The sequence below is a fragment of the Sander vitreus genome, chromosome 14 (genome assembly GCF_031162955.1).
Source record: "Sander vitreus isolate 19-12246 chromosome 14, sanVit1, whole genome shotgun sequence".
Taxonomy (NCBI): domain Eukaryota; kingdom Metazoa; phylum Chordata; class Actinopteri; order Perciformes; family Percidae; genus Sander; species Sander vitreus.
Genome location: NC_135868.1, coordinates 15375239 through 15393937, shown reverse-complemented (window position 1 = coordinate 15393937; position 18699 = coordinate 15375239). Strand labels below are relative to the sequence as shown.

The following is an 18699-nucleotide window of genomic DNA, read 5'->3' as shown; positions in this document are numbered from 1 at the left end:
CATGGAACCTCACGCATTCTCTTTCATTTTTGAAGACAGAGTTTGATATGCAATAAAAGCCCCTGATCTGAAATGAACCAAGCATGAAGCAGTTATGGTGTATGCGTTTAACCACAAATCCAAAAAGAGGCCATATGATGTAGCCAGCACCAAACACTGATAGTCCCTTGACCAGGTTTTGCTTTTGCCAGTGGCAGACATTTATGTAAAAATACTCCTCTCAGGGGTGCTTGGGTAGCTATATATAGCTCTAAAAAAATACTCATGACGGTAGGATTTATTGTCAAAATGTTAAGACTGCATTAGTTTTAAGCTAGGTGTACCGAAATAAATAAAATTGATAAAAAAAATCTTTTGTTAAATTTTTATTCATTTCAATAATTTCATTTTCAACTTCACTGCTTTATGTAGACACACTAAAGCCTAATCAGAAATGAATCATTCAGTTAAAATAATAGATCAGCTGATATTTAGTTAATACTTCATTTTGATAAGAGATCTATTCAATTAGGTTGTACATGTGCCAATAAAGATAAATCTGTAAGATGTTAATATTAGCCATCTGTTGAGATCTAATAATATGATAATACTGTCAGTCCTGTAACGTTATGAAAAAAAATCAACAGCTAAAGACAAGCACTCTTTTTTAATAGTTTTATTTATGGTAATTACCCATGGTTTTAATTTTATCACTCATCCAGTAATAATCATGGCTTTAAAATTAAACTGACTTCCTTATCATCCAAAGTCACCCTCGTCCATTTAAACACGCAATAGAAAAATATATACTTAATACTTTGTACAATACTGGTTTTGGTCCAAACAAAAGTGGATCAGAAAAGCCAATATACCTTTAGTCATCAAAGGCTCTCCAATTTGCATTTAAGCTCCTTTTAAATGGATTCGGGCAACTTTGAATATAGGAATTTACATAATAAATTCTAAAGACATAAATGATGAATGCGGAGTTGGTAACACAAAAAAAGTCAACTTCACTGATAAAAAAAACATCACTATTTACAGGTTTTTATAATAATATTGAAAGGCCAATTAAGAGAGAGAGAGAGAGAACGAAAGAGGGAGAGGCAGAGAGGTAAAGGGAGAGTATAAGGACTCAGGATGGAGCGAGAGAGAGACAAGACGGCACAAAAAGCAGAGTAGTGGAGCGAACCAGAGAGGTCAAAGAATCAAACAAGTAACAGAGTGCTGAAACTATGCATTTACAAAGTCCTAAAAGGAGTTGAACTAGGGCATAAGCCTCCGGCCCGGTCCATCCTCCACAGTGCATGGATACGTTTTTCCCTCTCCCACACCTTCCCTCCTTCCTTCCTCCCCTTGTTTTTGTTTTAAACATTCATTTGCTTGCTCACCTATGGTGGTGCTAGCTAGCGGCCCAGGTGATAACTCAGTCGTTCAGTTTTCATACGCACACCGACACGCAACTTCAGCATATACAAATAACCAAACACACCTCAAGTCTGTACATAAGAGGGAGAAAAAAAAAAAAAAAACAAGCACGCTGCTTTCACCACAAAGATTACACGCTCATCCCTGTACATACAGCACACTGCACTGACACCATGGCCACATCGCCAACGGCACCTTGATTCCTGTAAGAGGAGCAGTCTAAATAGTTTTTAGGATAACAATGGAGATGTGCCGCACAGCTCTCACTACCTCTCTGTACATCACAGCTCATAACCTGATCACCCATACTAATTAATACAATTTTGTATACACTCACAACTCTTTAGTTTTGCCTTTGTAATTTTATTACAAAAAGTCATGCCTAAAGTCTAGCAGACATTTGCCAGTGTTGAAAATATAGATATGACGGTCTTGTTGTTTCATCATGTTGAGCAGGGGTCCTTGCTTGATTGTTGTTTTCTAAGTCAGTGTCATTGTTCAGTCAACAGTTTTTCATGTGATGTTCTGTGGGATTAGTCTCACATATTAACAGCTCCAGTCTACATGTGAAAACCTCCGAATAATCAGCCCAGCCTACAGCTGAAACAAGGCCCAACCGTCCAGCCCGAGCACCACGTGGCCCAAAGCCTCGGCCCTTCTTCACATGCCAAGTCATTTCAGTGTTTGTCTAGCTGAGACCTTTCCAGGACTTTACTCAGCCTTCAGTGGGGATACGGTCAAGTCAAAGTCAAGTCTACTTTATAGTTGAGTCCACTGGGTTCTACTTTCTGCGTCGCACCGCAGTCTTGATCTTTCGCCCAGCAATCGCTTGCTGTCCAGCAGGAGAGGCGGTGAAGGACTTCGCTGACCTGGAAGAGCAATCGACATTCCCATTATTATAAGCATCACAACAAACACTGCCATCAGAAACCGCTCAAATATGCACAGAATTGATTATTGGTTCACTGATAATTAGGAAATATTAATGCTTAAACTGTGTTACACCTCATCCCAGCTAAAAGATGTATCAAAACTAACCTTCTGCTATTTGACCACATTACACTCTAGTCAAATGTACATTAGATAAGATGCATTTCAGACTGTTACCAGAGTTTCTGAAATATACAGAAAATGTTGACCATTTATTAAACATCTCTAATAAAAGCACAGCTACTGTGTGAGACTCAGAAAACTTAGTAACATTTTGTAAACTGAGGAAATGTAACATACCCCATATTGAATGCGGGGGGTTGTGAAAAGTTGAATCCACCTCCAGGCGGTCCTGACTGGGGTGCGATGGAGGGGTTGGCTGGGGGGGCAGGAGAAGCTGCTGATCCCGCTCCAAAAGTAAACACTCCTCCTGAGGCGTTGTTTGTGGCTCCAAATGCACTGGCTCCTCCAAACTGAAAGCCTCCACCTGATAGAAATGTGCCACATTTACATGTTTGAACTTATTATAAACATACTTTACCAATGTAAGGAACAGGAGCCTTTGGTACCATGGACAACCTGAAAGGAAAAAGGATAATACCATTACAGTCACCCACCTGGTGCAGAATTAGCAGCTGCCCCGAATACAGGTGTGGAGTTGGTTTGCTGTCCAAAGACAGGGGCGGCATTGGGTTTGGCTCCGAATGCTGGGGGTTGGGAAGGTGTGGCTGTGAAGGGGGATCCAAAGGATGAACCGAATGAAGGAGCGTGGTTGACCCCGAATCCACCAGAGGAGGCCGAGCTGAATGCAAATGGAGAGGGAGCTGCAGATGGAGCTGTTTGTGAAAAAGAAACAATCGAAGATTTCAATACATGAACAGATTATAAATATATATATAAAAAAAACCATTTAATAATATGGAATGTGAATGTTTCATTGTTGTCGCTCAAGTATGAAACAGACATCACAATAATGCTTATTATCTGAAACACCATGAGTCTATACAGACCTGAAGAGGAGGCAGCAGCAGCGGGGGCTGCTGCTCCAAAGCCAAAGGATGGAGCAGCAGCTGGAGGAGGAGCAGCAGCACCAAAGACGAAGGGCTGAGATGGGGCTGGAGTACAGTTCAGAGGAGCAGATGACGGGGCAGCCGGCTGGCTGTCCTGACTCTGGCCGAAGACGAAGGCTTTAGCTGGAGGAGCATCACTTGCGGTTGCAGCAGGCTGACCAAACATGAAATTGCTAGGAGCTGCAGAAGGAGCAGGAGCCTGAGTGGAGCTGCTGCTGCCGAACAGACTGGGTGTCAGGGTGGTGGATGACGAGGTGGTGGAGTTGACGGTGTTGGTGGGATTACCAGCCATAAAGGAAAATGCGGGTTTTGGAGCAGCAGAAGAATCTGTTGGGAAAGGAATAGTTGATTATTAGGGATGTAACGATTCACTCGTACACAACGATTCCCGATTTTACCTTCATGATAGGATTTTCTCACAATTTCTTTTAACAGAAGGAAATGACTGAAAAATATTTCTTTATTTGTATAAACTGTGACTGAAATAGTATTTTATCTTAAATAACAAAAAATACAAAATTAAAGGCTTGTTTATTGCTAAGGACCATATGGTTCAATTTAAGTGTTTTTTTTTTTTTTTATGCAATAACACCTTTTCTCACCAGTATATTGCTGTTAAACAACAAAAAGAAGAAACACTGAATGGCTGAAAGGGTATTTTACAACACTGAACTCAACACAAGCTTACGGAGCTGGAACCAAACGCAACACTAAAAGCCCAGTCCCTGGTGTTTACCGACAGCAGCAGTGTCCACGCTGTCTCAAACATGGATGAATTAAGAAAAACAAAGTGCTGCTAGTCTCCTCTTTAGCTGCAGACTGTTATACGTAGCCAGTACGTAGTAACGTTACCGGCTGTATGTTAACAAGCGTCACGCCCCACGCCCTAATTTTTTTTTATCTCAACCAGTTGTAATCTTTACACATTTAAATTGTTTTTTTAACCGATTTATGATGCATCGTTATAGAGTATACTACTCAGTCTGTGAACACAGTTGTATGTCTTCTTTGGCTAAGGGGGAGCTCTAATACCCCTGCAGATGTCATTAAGGTTATGTTAGGGACAACACAAATCGTTTACATTATGTAGTGTATTTATCTCGGCCTCTGCCACTTCAATTTTGACTCAATGACACTCTCCACATTCTCAAATGTATGAAAGTGCAATACTAATTACATTTACTTTGGCTTGATTTTGCACATCTGTTTCAACTTTAACCTACTATAGTTAACACAGCGGTGTGCCCACAGTGCACAAGTTTACTGAGAACAACTTTGTTTTTGAAGGCCTTGTCAAAAACTGAACTGTTGAGCAGTTCCACCAGAGCAGTTGGGGGTTGATGGCCTTGTTCAAGGGCACCTCAGTGGAAAGAAAACGCTTGCAGTGATCAAATGATGGTTTAGGGGTTTATAGTAGGATGTTGTTGTGTCACCCACAGCTCAGCAATAAATTTGGTGACAGAAAGTCATTAACAACAAAAACTACAAAACTGGATTTTCCTTTAAAGAAAACAAATGAAAACTTATAAAAGAACTTATCATCAAGGCGTTATATGAACAGAAAGCATAGCATTTGACAAAATAATTGCTACAGTATCACTGTCCAAACTTTCTCTCACCTGTAGCACTTTGTCCAAAGGTCAAAGAGGGCCCCGTTGGGGCCTCAGCGGTAGACGTTTCACTCTTGTCTGCTGGCTTGCCAAAATTATACGCAGGTGGAGGTTGTTCTGTTGGAGCACTGGGCTTGCTGAAGGAAAAGCCTCCTGAGGCGGCCGGTGCAGCTTCTGCATCTTTATTAGCAGCACCAAAGAGGAAGGCAGACTGAGCCAAGGAGGCAGTGGCTTCCTTCTTTTCCTCTGGCTTCCCAAAGGTAAATGTGGGAGCAGCTGGCTCTTTGTCTGTCTGTAAGGATCCAAAGGTAGAGCCACCTTGTGGTGTTGTGGCCACCAAACTTCGCTCGCCCAATCTCCCAAATACAGACCCTCTGGTGGTAGCTGTGGTGGTGATGGTGGAGTTGGTGTTGGTGGATGTGGTGTCATTTGATGATGCTGCATTGTCACTTTTCTCTTGAGAGGAAGCAGGAGGAGTGACACTAACAGAGGATGAAGTGGTGTCTGATGTTTTCTCTTCTGGTTTTGACAGTCCAAAAGTGAAGCCACCCTTAGGGGAGTTATTTTCTGTGCTAGATGATCCAGTTCCAAATGCTATCCCACCGCTGGCTCCAAACTTAAACCCAGAACCTGTGGCAGGTTCGTCTGACTTTTTGTCATCACTAGAGGCAGCCCCAAATTTAAAGCCCTCGGATGAGCTGCCGAATTTGAACCCTGATGAGGCAGTAGCGTCTTTAGAAGTTGTTTCTGAGGAGGAGCTTCCAAATGGGACTCCAAATTTGAATCCACCTGACGATGAGGACTCTGTCAATGAGCCTCCAAACTTGAAACCAGATACCGACGTACTGTCTGATGTGCCAAACTTAAAACCTCCAGAACTAGAGCCGGAAGTCCCACCAGCTGATGAAACAAAAGACGAACCAAAAGCTGAAGAGAAACAAAGGATAACAAAAAATTTTAAAAAGTGAAAAGTCTGGATTAGGTACAGGTTTTATTGCAAAAGTCTCAGGTTTCGTAAAAACGTAAAATTTTGACTAGGTTTTGTATTGTTATCTTGACCGTTTAATATGATGCTAACAAACAGATTGAGCAACACGTCATCTAGGTGGCGTCAATATCATACCGCCCTAATGCATAGATAATACCTATAAAAACTATGCATCAAGAAACATTTTGACATTGTTTCATCATTGCTCATAGAGCTTTTGATTTATACAAAAAGGTGAGCAACATTTGGCTTTGGAAATCTTTACTTTAAAACATGGAAACACTAAAAAGTGGGTTGCTTTTGTTACCTTTGGGCTCCACGCTAGCTCCAGGTTTGGCTGCCTGACAGGCAACACACTGTACATCAACAGCCTTATTCTGTACAAGACAGACATCACAATCCCAGGCGCCCTCTGGCTTCTTGAATGCGTCTCCCAACCCAAACACTGGAGCACTGCTGGCTGAAGAGGCTCCAGCCGAAGCTCCTGTTGTAAAGATGAGTACAGAAAGATGCTTTAAGATGTCAATACATTAATGGCAGTTAATGGAATTATACTCTTATGGAAAACAAAAATTCAACACTTTGTAGAATATCAAATACCAACATTACCATGGTCAGGCTCTCATTACCTGGTTTAGCGCTCATGCAGGCCACACACTTTGTGTCCTCTGCCTTGTTTTCTACCAAACATGTATCACATTCCCATGCACCCTCAGGTTTTTTGAACTTGTCTCCAAATCCAATGAACCCTGTAGAAAGGGGGGCTGTGGGTGTGGATACAGTCTTAACAGCTGAGAAGGCAGAAGGAAGAGTCAGTGAGGGTTTAAGCCCTGTCCCAGGTTTGGCCGTTTCGCAGGCCACACACTTTACTGCTTCAGGTTTGTTTAGAACAAGACATGTGTCACAGTCCCAAGTTCCTGCAGGTTTGGAAAACATTGTGCCAAAACCTGCAGTGGTTGTAGTGGTGGAGGTGGTGTTCATGCTGCCGCTGCTCTCTAGCCCAACCGAGGTGGTGGCTGAAGGTTTACTGTCCATAGACTTGCAAGAGGAGATATTGGGCTGTGGGGCTGTACAACAAACACACTTGGTGTCTGATGGCTTGTTCGGCACCATGCAGACATCACAGCTCCAGCCTGGCGGGGCTTTGAATGCATCGCCAAACACTGTTGAAGAGAGGGAGGAGGCGGTTGAGGTGGTGGAGGAGGGGGCTGTGGATTGTGTGGAGATCTGCAGGAGAGTGTTGTCTGGGCCGGGGGAAGTCCGAACAGGAGAGGCAAAGCCTAGACACAGAACAAGTAAAGGATTAAAACAACGAACAACCTTGTAAGCCAAACCATGCAAAACAAACACTGTAAATGTGTAATGAGTTATTGACTCTAACCAGGTGCTTTGAGAAGATCCAGCACACTGCCCTGCTTCAGGGTCTTGGCTGGTTTGAAGGGTCCTTCAAAATCTTCTGTGCTTTTGCTAGCTACTGACTTCACTGTAGAACACATGAAAACACAAACCTGAGATCAAGTTTCCTCAGTAAAGGCATAGAGTCAGCATCATGCCAATTGTAAGAAAACTCTCTTACCTGCAGCCACTATGGGAGAGGCCAGCTTCCCATTTGACATGGAGGGAGCTAACTTTGCTACAGGTGCACTAAATGTGAATCCAGCCTACAAACAAGAAATACAAATTATTATCAATGTTACAATTGTAAATAGTTGTCTTATCAATTAGTTAGCATTAACAGACAAACTGTTTACTTACTGAGGGGGAAAAGGAAGGAGGACTAGCAGCAGTTGCTTTGACAATAGGGGAGGAAAACGTATACGGTGCACAGAGGGGTGTCGAGGTCGTTGGTGGCTCCTGGAACAAACATGAAAATTTGCAATATGCATAAATAATGTTAACCATTAGACTGGTAATAGCGTTGTAGGGGAATGAGACAATTTTAAGACGGACCTTATTTGTGACTGTTTCCTTAGCGGGAGTCACAGGTGTGAGATTGGGGGCCGTGCTGATGGTGGTGGAGGTGGTGAGAGGTGGAAGAAGGGTGGAGAAGCTGAAGGTGGGCAAGGCAGAGGTGCTGATGGGAAGTGAAATGGTTGGTAGGTCCAGTACCTCAGACACCTAAAGTCAAAACACAAGCAGGAGCATCATTGTGTACCATTGTCAGCCATTTCAGAACAGTGCATCTTTCAGACCGATGATAAAATAAGATAAACCCATGTTTGATATTCAAATATCTGAATGCATCAAGGCACATTATCAGATCCGTTTTATGACCTGCAAGGAAAAGGCCTATATAAAAAAAGGGATACTGCCCTGGTATAAAAGTATCAGAACACCTGTATTTTACAATCACTTTTATACAAAAACTGTTTAGTTTCCCAGCTCTTATCACTTTGATACACAGAGTTAGGATATTAAAAAATGAATAATGTTATCTTCAATACACATAGTTTTTGTATACAGAGCTTTGAGTTTTTTTTCAACTTTTTTTTTTATGCAAGGCCTTTACCTCCTCCTCCTCAGGGTGTTTAGAGGAAGGCCGTGTAGTGGTCCTCTCTCTCTTCATCTTGCCCCCTCCAGAGCTCACGCTGCTGGCTGCAGGCGTGCTGGACAGAGGATAGGCTGGGCTACTGGAACCCATTGTGCTAGTAGTGAAGGGGTAGACAGGAACAGGTAAAGTAAGTAAAACAAACTAAACACGATACAGAGAGAAGTCAGGCATCCAAACACAAAAATGTTTGGCAATAACTAGGATTGTTGTGATTAGGTTATATTGCCTTGCTTTTTTACTTAAGTAAAGGTTTCTTTGCTGATGAATTAGAGCAACCCTGTCTTACCTTCGAGATGGACCTGGGGTTGCTTCAGGTAGTTGCGGTGATTGCCTTGTGGGCTAAGGGAAAATAAATGGCAACAAATTTAGCATCAAGTTTGTATTGACTATTTGGCTGCACGTTTTATATAGAGGAACAGTGTTTTGTCGGAATATAATCCAGCACTGTGTTTCTGACCGTGTCTTTTGGGGTCCTGTCCAGAGTTCGGCTCACTCCCCCAGGAGTCAACGTCGGCCTGAAGGAGACAGAGCGGTTTCCTGAGACCGACACTGCAGCAGGAACCACCAGCCTCTGCACCGGCGGGAGGGTGGAATCCATCTGAATTAAAGAAAGGGTGGTTAAATATAGGCAAAAGATAAGATTTAGAATCAACGAAGGTGGCATGCTTAATTCTTTGTCTAAATGTGTTTGATAAAGCATACTTCTGCATGCCACATAACTCGCACCATTGCATCAGCATATTGCTTTAATATAATGACCATGGCCAAAGTAGTTTATTGCTCTAAACTCAAACATGAAACTGTGTCCCAGAAAGTGAACAATCTCTAGTAGGGATGCTAATTTAAGTTTGTTTTTTGAACGCTAGCCGACGCCCGTCAATCGATCTATGTAAACCAACAAGCAGGCAACGGAGTCCCAGTTTGGGAGGCTCGGACATACTTTCTGCACTCCATGTCCGCGGACAGCTGCGGACTTATACCGGTCGCGCAGCCACAATGTTCTGTGCATTGTTGTGGACACAAATCCCAAAGCAACAGTCAGTCATGAAAGGCCACGTTACATAATAGGCTTTCTTGTTTTGGACCTGTGAGGGTCAATAGTTGTTGATTTACAAAGCAGCTGTCACAGCTGGGAATGCCTAACAGTTATTACTGAGGATAAGTCCAGTCCAGAGCTGGCACGATTTAACAATGGACTACACTTTACGCACACAGGACACACACACACACACACACACACACACACACACACAGCTGTGTATCAGCCGAGGAGAATCCTATTAACGGGTGTAACAGAGGCCAACAGGCTGTAGGACAGGAAATGACAGGACAAACCACAACAAGTGCTGCTGGGTTTGTACAATGATATCACTGTTCATATCACTAAGCCTTGTGCTAAATTGCAAAATACACTGGGCAGAGGACACAACTGAAGTTTGGTTGTTGATTTGCAGTAAGCTTAAAGTTATACAGGGACACAGTTATTATAAAATTGGAAAAACAAGGCTCAATGTTGATAGCTACATGCAAAGGAATTTTTGACAAACCAAGCATGAGGATACCATCACAAGAATTTTAAAATCTGTACTTACACGTTTTTTTTTCGACTGGAAAGGGGAAACATCTAGATTTGTGCCATCCATTGACTGAAATTCATTTAAGAAACCCGTATTTTATTGTTAGACAAAATCAATACAAGGTTTATAGGTGGTTTTGATGTCTGTGATTATAAATCCTATACAGTTATGTATTGTCAATGCAAACAAATGCTTACAATACATGTAAATATATATCAAAAGCTCTTACTGCTGACAGGGGGGAGGAGGCAGCTGCTGCTGGGATTCTCCTGGCATCCTGTAGAAGAAAAATATGAATGCATCACATTGTTTTAACAATAACATGTTAATTGGCAACATATTTAATGTCCAACCACTGTCAAACTTTGAGATGAAATAAAGTTTGAACAGAGGAGATGGTATGCGTGTGTGTGTGTACTCACAGCCAGCGGGCTTGACATGCGTTCCAAGGACTGAAGGATGCGTCTGGCTGTGGCACTCGTCACCCCACAGGGCTGAGCACCAGCAGGCTTGGCCTTGATCTGTCTCCTTACTGGGGCCTACAGATCAGATTAGCTAATTTAGTGTCCAATTCAATTAATAATATTCACAATAAAGTCACATTCCTCCTATGATGCGTGTCAGAGCTCACCCAATAAAGGCTGCTAAAATTGAACAGCCAGAACACTAAATGCATATGAATATAACTAATGTGTTAAACCTAGTACGCTAGCTCATCATATGAAGTTATGTTTATTTATTTATTATAAAATGATTTGACCATGGACACACAAGTTCCTAGATTGTGCAGTTCTCACTAGCTCACCTGGTACGGTGTTCCAGGACGAGCACGAGAGCTCCTGACCGCAGCAGCTCCACCATACATGGTCTTCCCGGGGTAGAAGGGTGAATCTCCGAGCTGGCTGGAGTTTAGCACTGTGCTGTTTAATGATGACTGGAACAGAGAAGGTTAAATCCAATTACATTAGGATTAGGAGAAATTATTTAAACTTCATTGTATTACTAATCAATGGCATTCTCAAACTCAATATTTGAAAGTAGCTAAACAAAACAGTCTTGAGAAGAATGCAAATACATCCTGCACTCTTTTCAATATTCAATAGTATTTCAACTTCTTTACCCTTAAAAGCCAGCTGTTTTCTTCTGCTAATGAAGTCATGTCAAATATTTTGTATCTTAGAAAATGTAAATATATTACCATCCAATGGGGTTTAATATAGAAAAGTGTTACGAACATCTGAAGCAAAAAACTCAGACTAACCCTAACCCTCTGAAGTTTGTTTTTATAATTTTAATACTTGGAAGACATCTGAGTGAAAATGCAGACTAGTTGTTATGAGTCAGCTAGACTGAGTTGTGGTGTCTGGCATGCTGCCACCCATGCACATGAAAAGGTAACGTACAACATGTGAATCCCAGGTGAAACTGAATGCAACAAATCAACATAATGTCTGGCTGCGAGTGACCGTAACATTGGTTTTCCAGATAATGCACGTGATTTAATAAAAATCACGTAGTTATTAATTATTGAAGTTGAAACTTGAAGTATTAAAATGTACCTACACCTAAAATGTATTGGTCGCTTTGAAACACATCACTTTTATAGAGTTGGGGTTCACAGGCCAAATTCAAGACTGACATGTTAGTGTTCTCGCTATATACATTTAGGCGATCTGCTGTGAAATATGACAGCTACAGTAACTTGGAAAATAGCGTTATGGGCTCTGAAGAAGAAGCTAACGTTAGCGCATCCTGCGGTCCCTCTGCCATTGACTCCCCGCGGCAGGAGACGTATTTGTTTTTTAACTAAAGTGTATGTAATATGAGCTGTGACATTAAATTACCTGCTTCAAATAAGGTTATCCTAAGGTACCGTTAGCAAATTTGCCCACTGACGGCAAAGTTATTGTTCATATTATAATGACAGTAGTAGTGGCCATAGAGCGTGCAAAGGTGATCCGAGATGCACATTGCAAAATGAATGTGGAATTGTTCATCAGCTATGTATGTTTGATAGCTGTAAAGCTGAACAGACTTACAGTAGTAAAACAGATTTATATGATCCAAAGACTCTTTCTGTAAGAGAAAGGACACTATATCCTGGATAATAATTGTAAGACACATCATGCTTTTGAGAAATGATTGCAAATAAAGCAAAATGTTTCTAAAAAAGGAAATACAGCGTGTAGTAGCTGTTTCAGCATAATCTGTTAATATGGGACCTAGCTAGGACTCACTCATTGCCGACCTGTTCTGTTGAGTTTTACGCCATCTCCTGGACTTTCTCTTGCACTCATCTATTTGGGCACTGCCATGGCATGCGTGAAAAGGCGCAAGATGGAAGTGTTCCTCAGTAGTAGGGCTGCAACTAACGATTATTTTCATAATTGAATAATCTGTTGATTTTTGTCTCGATTAATCGATTAGTTGTTTGGTCTCTAAAATGTCAGAATATTTGTGGAAAATGTGGATCAATGTTTCCCAAAAGCCTGAGATGACGTCCTCAAATGTCTTGTTTTGTCCACAACTCAAAGATATTCTGTTTACTGTCACAGAGAAGAGAAGACACTAGAAAATATTCACGTTTAAGAAGCTGGAATGATTTTTTTTTTTTTTGTCTTAAAAAATTACTCAAATTGATTATCAAAATAGTTGGCGATTAATTTAAGAGTTGACAACTAATCGACTAATCGTTGCAGCTCTACTCGGTAGCGGTGCCTAAAATGTTATCCCAGTAATTTACTGGGAATTATGTGTGAAATAGGCTTAAATGGGTCACTGCTTCAACAGCACAGACCTAAAACAAACCATGACACATCAAAATGCAGAGCTTTGTGGCACAGATCTTTTCTTTTAGCAGGCGTTGCTCTGTATCTTGATGAACAGACACACAGATACTCACATTGGAGGAAGTTCCAAATACAGACAGGTTGAAAGCAGGCCTTTTCAGACTGGATTGGGCATGTTGAGGCCCAGAGTGTGTTCTGTCCGTCTCTGGAGACCAAAGTTGGGGAAGTGATGCCGTTTTGGAAGTAGGGACATCTGTTAAAGAAGCAGAAAAAAGAAAAGTTTTTTTTTTATTTTTTTAACGTCTCCAACCACTTTAAGAGAGCACCAAAGCAGAAATCTAACTCAGTGGTCCAGTCTCTACATTCCAGGCCTGAGCCAATCTACACATAAAAGAAATATAGTTGCCTACACCAGCCTCTGCCTACTGCAACATTAATAGTTTAGTAATAGATTTACCAAGGATTCCTAAAGTCAGCAGGCACAAACAATGTAAAAAAAAAAAAAAGAAAAAAAAAGAAAATTGATCACACAGAAAATGTGTTTTCTGCCATTTTTGTAGTTTCACACATTTAAATCAACAGCATAATGACTAGTGCAGGGGTGGGCCAATCGTGCAATAAACAGCCAACCGTCTGCAGGTTCTCTTTCCATCACATAATATTTCGCAGCAGGCATAAAACATCTATTGGAGGCAAGACAAAAAGCCAAAAGGGAGTTGGAAAGGGATATAAACACAATTCAGAGAATGCAAAGATTTTTCGAGACATATGTTGTATAATTTTAATGCAGAAGGTTAAAATGTGTTAGTGGCTATGAGTCTCGATCAATAATGTAAGTTTAACAGTAGCCTGATAGTGTGCACACAGAGAATTTGTCTGTAAGAATGTAAAGTTTATCCAAATAACTTAATTTTATAGGGCTTTATTCTATCATCCCGTCAAAATAAATTACTAAGAACATGAATTGATCAAACATTCAGTTGTTTACACACAATTACAAGGTGATCAAACGTCACACGTAAAACTCTTTATACTTTACTGAAGTTCGAACATCAGTTCAATTACCTTTTGCCACTACGGAGGGCAAAATGTGTGGAAAGATTTTGTCTCAATACGGCCCACTTCTTTGTGATTTGTAATGTTGCAACTATGCTGCAGTTATATTTATATCTATACAGACATCCCAGACTTTAAAGACACCCAAACATGTCAATCTATGCAAAGAAAACACTTTTTGCTCAAATGCTCTGCTTTTACCTTTGTCTGAGGCACGGGAGGAAAAGCCGCTAGTGGTGGAGATGTTATCATCTTCGTGCTGAGAGAGGTTATCTTTGATTTCTTTGACCAAAGAGAAGCCTGTGGAAAAGGGCCCAGGGGCTGAGGAGGTGGATGGTTGGGAGAAGAGGTTGCTGGAGGCCCCCAGGGTCGGCGAGGATACATCCAGCGGGGGAAAGTGGAGGTGAGAACGACTCAGAGGAGGTCGAGATAGCACATACTCCTGAAAGTTCAAGGATGCCCGGCTGGTTGAGGGCTCTGTGCGAGAGAGGAAGAAGTCACAGATGAGGTTGGTGGTACAGTACAAGAATTGGCATGCACAGATATGTTTAGACTCAATTCTCATCCATGGAATATAAACTTCCCTAGCTAATCTTTTTGATGAGATGCGAAGGGACTGACCGAGTCCTTTACCTGCGTTACTGGTGCTTGGCTCTGGGGAGTCACGTCCATCAAGGGGAAGAGGTCCCTCTTCGCTGCCATTAGGAGGAGGAGGTGGCTGGCAGTTCTGCTCTGTCCCCAGAACAGCCCCTCCTTCTTCAGGAGCATCTTCATTCTTGAAATATTTTTGCAGCCAGGAAGGAACGATGCTCTTTACCGTGTCCGTCACTCGACTGATGAGGCCTGACTGCTGCTGATGATAAAAACATGAGGGAGAGGAAGCCGTGAACAGGGGTTGAAATGAGCGAGAGACAGAGACAAATGCATATAGACAAAATAAAGTCCCATCAACTCAGGCTATTATTTGTAGCCTCCTCATTAGAAAATCTCCTTACCAATCAGCATTGGATGAAAGTCAACGCATGTAAAACAACAATTCATTTTTCAACTACCAACACTGTGAAAAATGACAACAATAAGATGCTGATGCAATGAAATATAATGAATTCGTGGCAAAGGAATCCCATATAATTCGGTATAAGTCCTTTTCAAGTCATATATAACAGTTCCACAAAATAAAGCAATTAACACTGCATTTACTTTATGAATACGCTGCACAGGCCCACTTGCAATGAGAAACCATTAGTCCTACCCAGTGCTAAGCAAAACACAAGTATGACAGCGTGAAACTGGGTCAGGCACTGACTGTGTATGCTTCTGTGAAGCAGCGAGCCAGTGACGCTGTTCCCCACTGTACTGAGGTCGAGATGAATTCCAGTCGGTAAGGATGAGTCCCGTCTCCTACGCCACACTTAGAAAGAAATATAATTTCCAGGAATTTATTTTTATAAGCTGTAGTGAAAAAGTGTCCTTTACATATTCAGGGAACCTCGAGGTCTGAACTGGCTAACTGGAATTTATCCAGTATTTTTGAATAGGTTTGCAGACATATGAGTTAGGTCGGCAGTATATTGTCTTCACAAAAGTTGTGGAAATGCTGTCACACTTGAGCAAAATTTTGCTCCAGTAGTTGAATATAACAGCATAAAATGCTTCATAACTCAAGGTCTGTTTCATAATGTCCAACGGATTGAGCAGTTGGGAGTAGGAAAGGACGACAAAGCAACAGACAAAAACCATAATCTATGAATGCATTGACCTATTAAAGGGAAGAGTGTATTGGACAGCATTGAACAAGACGGTGTAAAACTTTTGACAGTTTTGTCCAGCTAGCTTTTTTGGCTCTCTTTAGATTGGTACTGGGACTGTACTTGGATGTCTTCAGATTTTGGCTATGCTGTCATTTTTTTTGTGACAAGAAAGTAGATGAGAAGGGAAAGGTTGAGAAAAGGGGCTAGCTAGATGGTGTGTCACTTCATGTGCACACTGTTTAACCCATCGTAGCTTTCAACTCCTGATAAGAGCCATGTGTGCCTCTTGTTTACTGCTTATCTAAAAAATACACCTGTGGGCTACTCTGCACTTTAACTTTTGTGCAAATACACCCAACTTAAACTAACCAAGAGCAAGTGTAATATCCACCACAGTACTAGTTTACTTAGTGCTAAATAAGCTATTGTTATATGGATTTAGGGGTACTGCATTTCTGCTGTGGACAGGCCGGATCATGTGACTAAATGACCTGTTCTGCTCTGAAGCCATCATGTCGAACTGTTATGCCAGTTACCTAAAGTAGATCAGTGCATCATCACATTTATTCTAGCTTTTCACATAATAAATAAATTAAATAAATGTGTACCCTTACACCCCTTAAGATCGTTGAGTCAGCTGTATTGAAAAGAAAGACTCCCATTTTTAAGTAAGCAATCCCACAGGTTGTAAGAAGAATTAAGAGCAATGCTGCAGACATTACATGTCTAACCATGCTCCTTCTGCTTTTTATTCAGAAGTGTTGACTAAACCAGGCTATTGAAGAAAAGCTAAACCCATCATTTAAGGACAACTATACACAAGATTTGGATAATCATTGTTTTTTCCTGACTTTAAATGGACTTCAAACACTTCTGCATTATTTGCCATTTCCTCAAATATACAATGACATTAAAATAATATAATAATGACTTGTATATGCCATGACTGAGACACTGTTCAACTCATATTTGCAATTAATCAAACTTAATATTACAAGTTCATGTTGTCAGTGTGTTGGCATGAATGCATATTCCATTCAATCTCTTAATTTCAACACTGTATAACCAATTGTGTCAATTTTGTCACCCCATTTATATCAATGAAGGTAGACCAAAAAGTGCATTCGTGCAAAAATCAACAATGCCCAAGAAATACAATAATTGAAAAACCTGAACAAGTAACATTAGTTTGTCTACATCGCTATAAAATCACTACTGTATAAGTCATAATAATCACATTAACTAACTGTATATGCTTGGCTAAATTGTATACACCTAATACACTGGTATGGATGGGTAACTAATGCCAGCCTAAACAATGACCATCCATCCAAATCTTGTTTACTAGGTTTACATAATAAAATGGCAAATGAGTGCATCTACTTGATAAACTTTAGCTGGTAACAATAATCAGCTGCTTGTATAATTATCAATATTCAGATTCTCGTCAAACTCCCCTGGCTCCATTTTTAAAGTAAACTTTCCAGTGTAGTTGCCTCTCTGGTCAGAGAATACACCAATAGGCTGACATTAATATAAACAACCACGCATGAAGACACGACTTGTCCACTGTTAACATTATGGAGATGTTTTAAAGGCCAACATTAACGCTAGCTGATGTCCAGGCGGCAAGTGAATCCACTCAGGCAACCATGTGGGTTCCTAATGAGCCAATGCTTCCTGCGCAATCCAACTGGCTGAGATTTGGCGTTAGCTAGCCTAGCATCCAAAATGATTTCAGACAGGCCAGAAACACTATCTCAAAATGTAAATGCATGAAAAGCGACTACACATAACTGTGGAAATGTGTAATTTAGAATGTCATTTCTTCCTGCGACGCCTACAGAACTTAAGAACCGAAGACAACAATGCGTTGCTCGCCAACGCTAGCTAGCATTAGCTACATCAGCTAATAATTAGAATTGTACTTCCTTGCATTATGCTAACTAAGCTAGGAGAACTTACTAATAGATCAACGCTGTTTATCCCAACGCGTCAAGTGTGTACTTGTACATTACTAAATACTGGTTAATTAGTCTAAACGACTCACTGTTCCTTGATTTGACCTGTCAAGTCCGTCTCGTTTTGCTAACCAATAAGCCAGCCCACTAGCATTTCCTCTACATGCTAGTAGCGCGTGGAGGCCACGAGCGCTAACGGCAGGCCATAAAATGTCCAACAAAACAATAACAAGTGCTAAGACATAATGGCACTGCAATCATCGTACTGTCCTCGACACTGGCTTTTGACGCGAACACTTTTATTCGGTTTACCTGTTTACTCTTGGCGTAAGGTTTAGAGGCGATATGATATCTCCTGCTTCTAATTTTCCCTCCACCCGTGGCCGCCATGGCTTTTTCGTCTGAGTGTCTATCGGTGTTTCGGCGCCGCCGGATAGCTGTCATCCAGCACAGCGGCCACTCACAAAGGAACTATGGGAAATGTAGTAGCTGAACATAACAAAGAGGAAGGTTTGACAAGACTTTATACCACATGGCTCTAACATGGGGTTATTGTGTGTCATTTGAATGAAAATAATTATAAAGCTAAGGGTTTTAAATATGTTATTGTTTATATATATCGATGGGAAGCATACTTTAGTCATTTTAGTATCAATTAGTCAATCAAAAGAAAATGAATCAACAATTTTGATGAGCGATTAATCCCTAGTCCTTGATTAGTAAAAAAAAATGTTGCAAAGCAAAATGCAATATTTGCTAGGTTCAGTTTCACAATGTGAGGATTTAATGTTTTTCCTTTTGTTACACCATTTATAATTACACATCTTTGAGTTCAGACTGTTGGTGGGGGTAAAAAAAAGGATGTAACCTTTGGCTCTTTAAATTTGTGATAGACATTTTGCAGCATTTTCAGATGTTTACCAAACAGTTAATTGATTATTAAAAACATTGCTAGATGAAATAATAATAAAAATAATGATTAGTTGCAGCACTGCATTTAGTCTTTATC

At 40.9% G+C, this 18699-nt stretch overlaps 1 protein-coding gene across 2 annotated transcripts; it reads right to left on the bottom strand.

Annotated features, from left to right (window-relative positions):
• Window positions 1-640: 640 nt before the first annotated feature.
• On the bottom strand, window positions 641-18113 carry nup153 (nucleoporin 153). Of its 2 annotated transcripts, none has more exons than XM_078267352.1 (22): window positions 18003-18113; window positions 14612-14831; window positions 14180-14455; window positions 13036-13175; window positions 10939-11067; window positions 10556-10672; window positions 10363-10410; window positions 10149-10202; window positions 9014-9154; window positions 8843-8895; window positions 8515-8650; window positions 7956-8123; window positions 7761-7859; window positions 7582-7666; window positions 7387-7488; window positions 6635-7285; window positions 6313-6489; window positions 5027-5944; window positions 3348-3734; window positions 2955-3173; window positions 2638-2824; window positions 641-2276 (listed from the first exon to the last, which is right to left on the bottom strand). In XM_078267352.1, the coding sequence occupies exons 1-22, from the start codon at window positions 18078-18080 to the stop codon at window positions 2189-2191; spliced, it is 4473 nt and encodes a 1490-aa protein (XP_078123478.1). In that variant the 5' UTR covers window positions 18081-18113; the 3' UTR covers window positions 641-2188. The 2 variants fall into 2 exon arrangements, with proteins under 2 accessions (XP_078123478.1, XP_078123479.1); XM_078267353.1 differs by having other exon boundaries at window positions 14612-14828; window positions 18003-18110.
• Window positions 18114-18699: the final 586 nt, after the last annotated feature.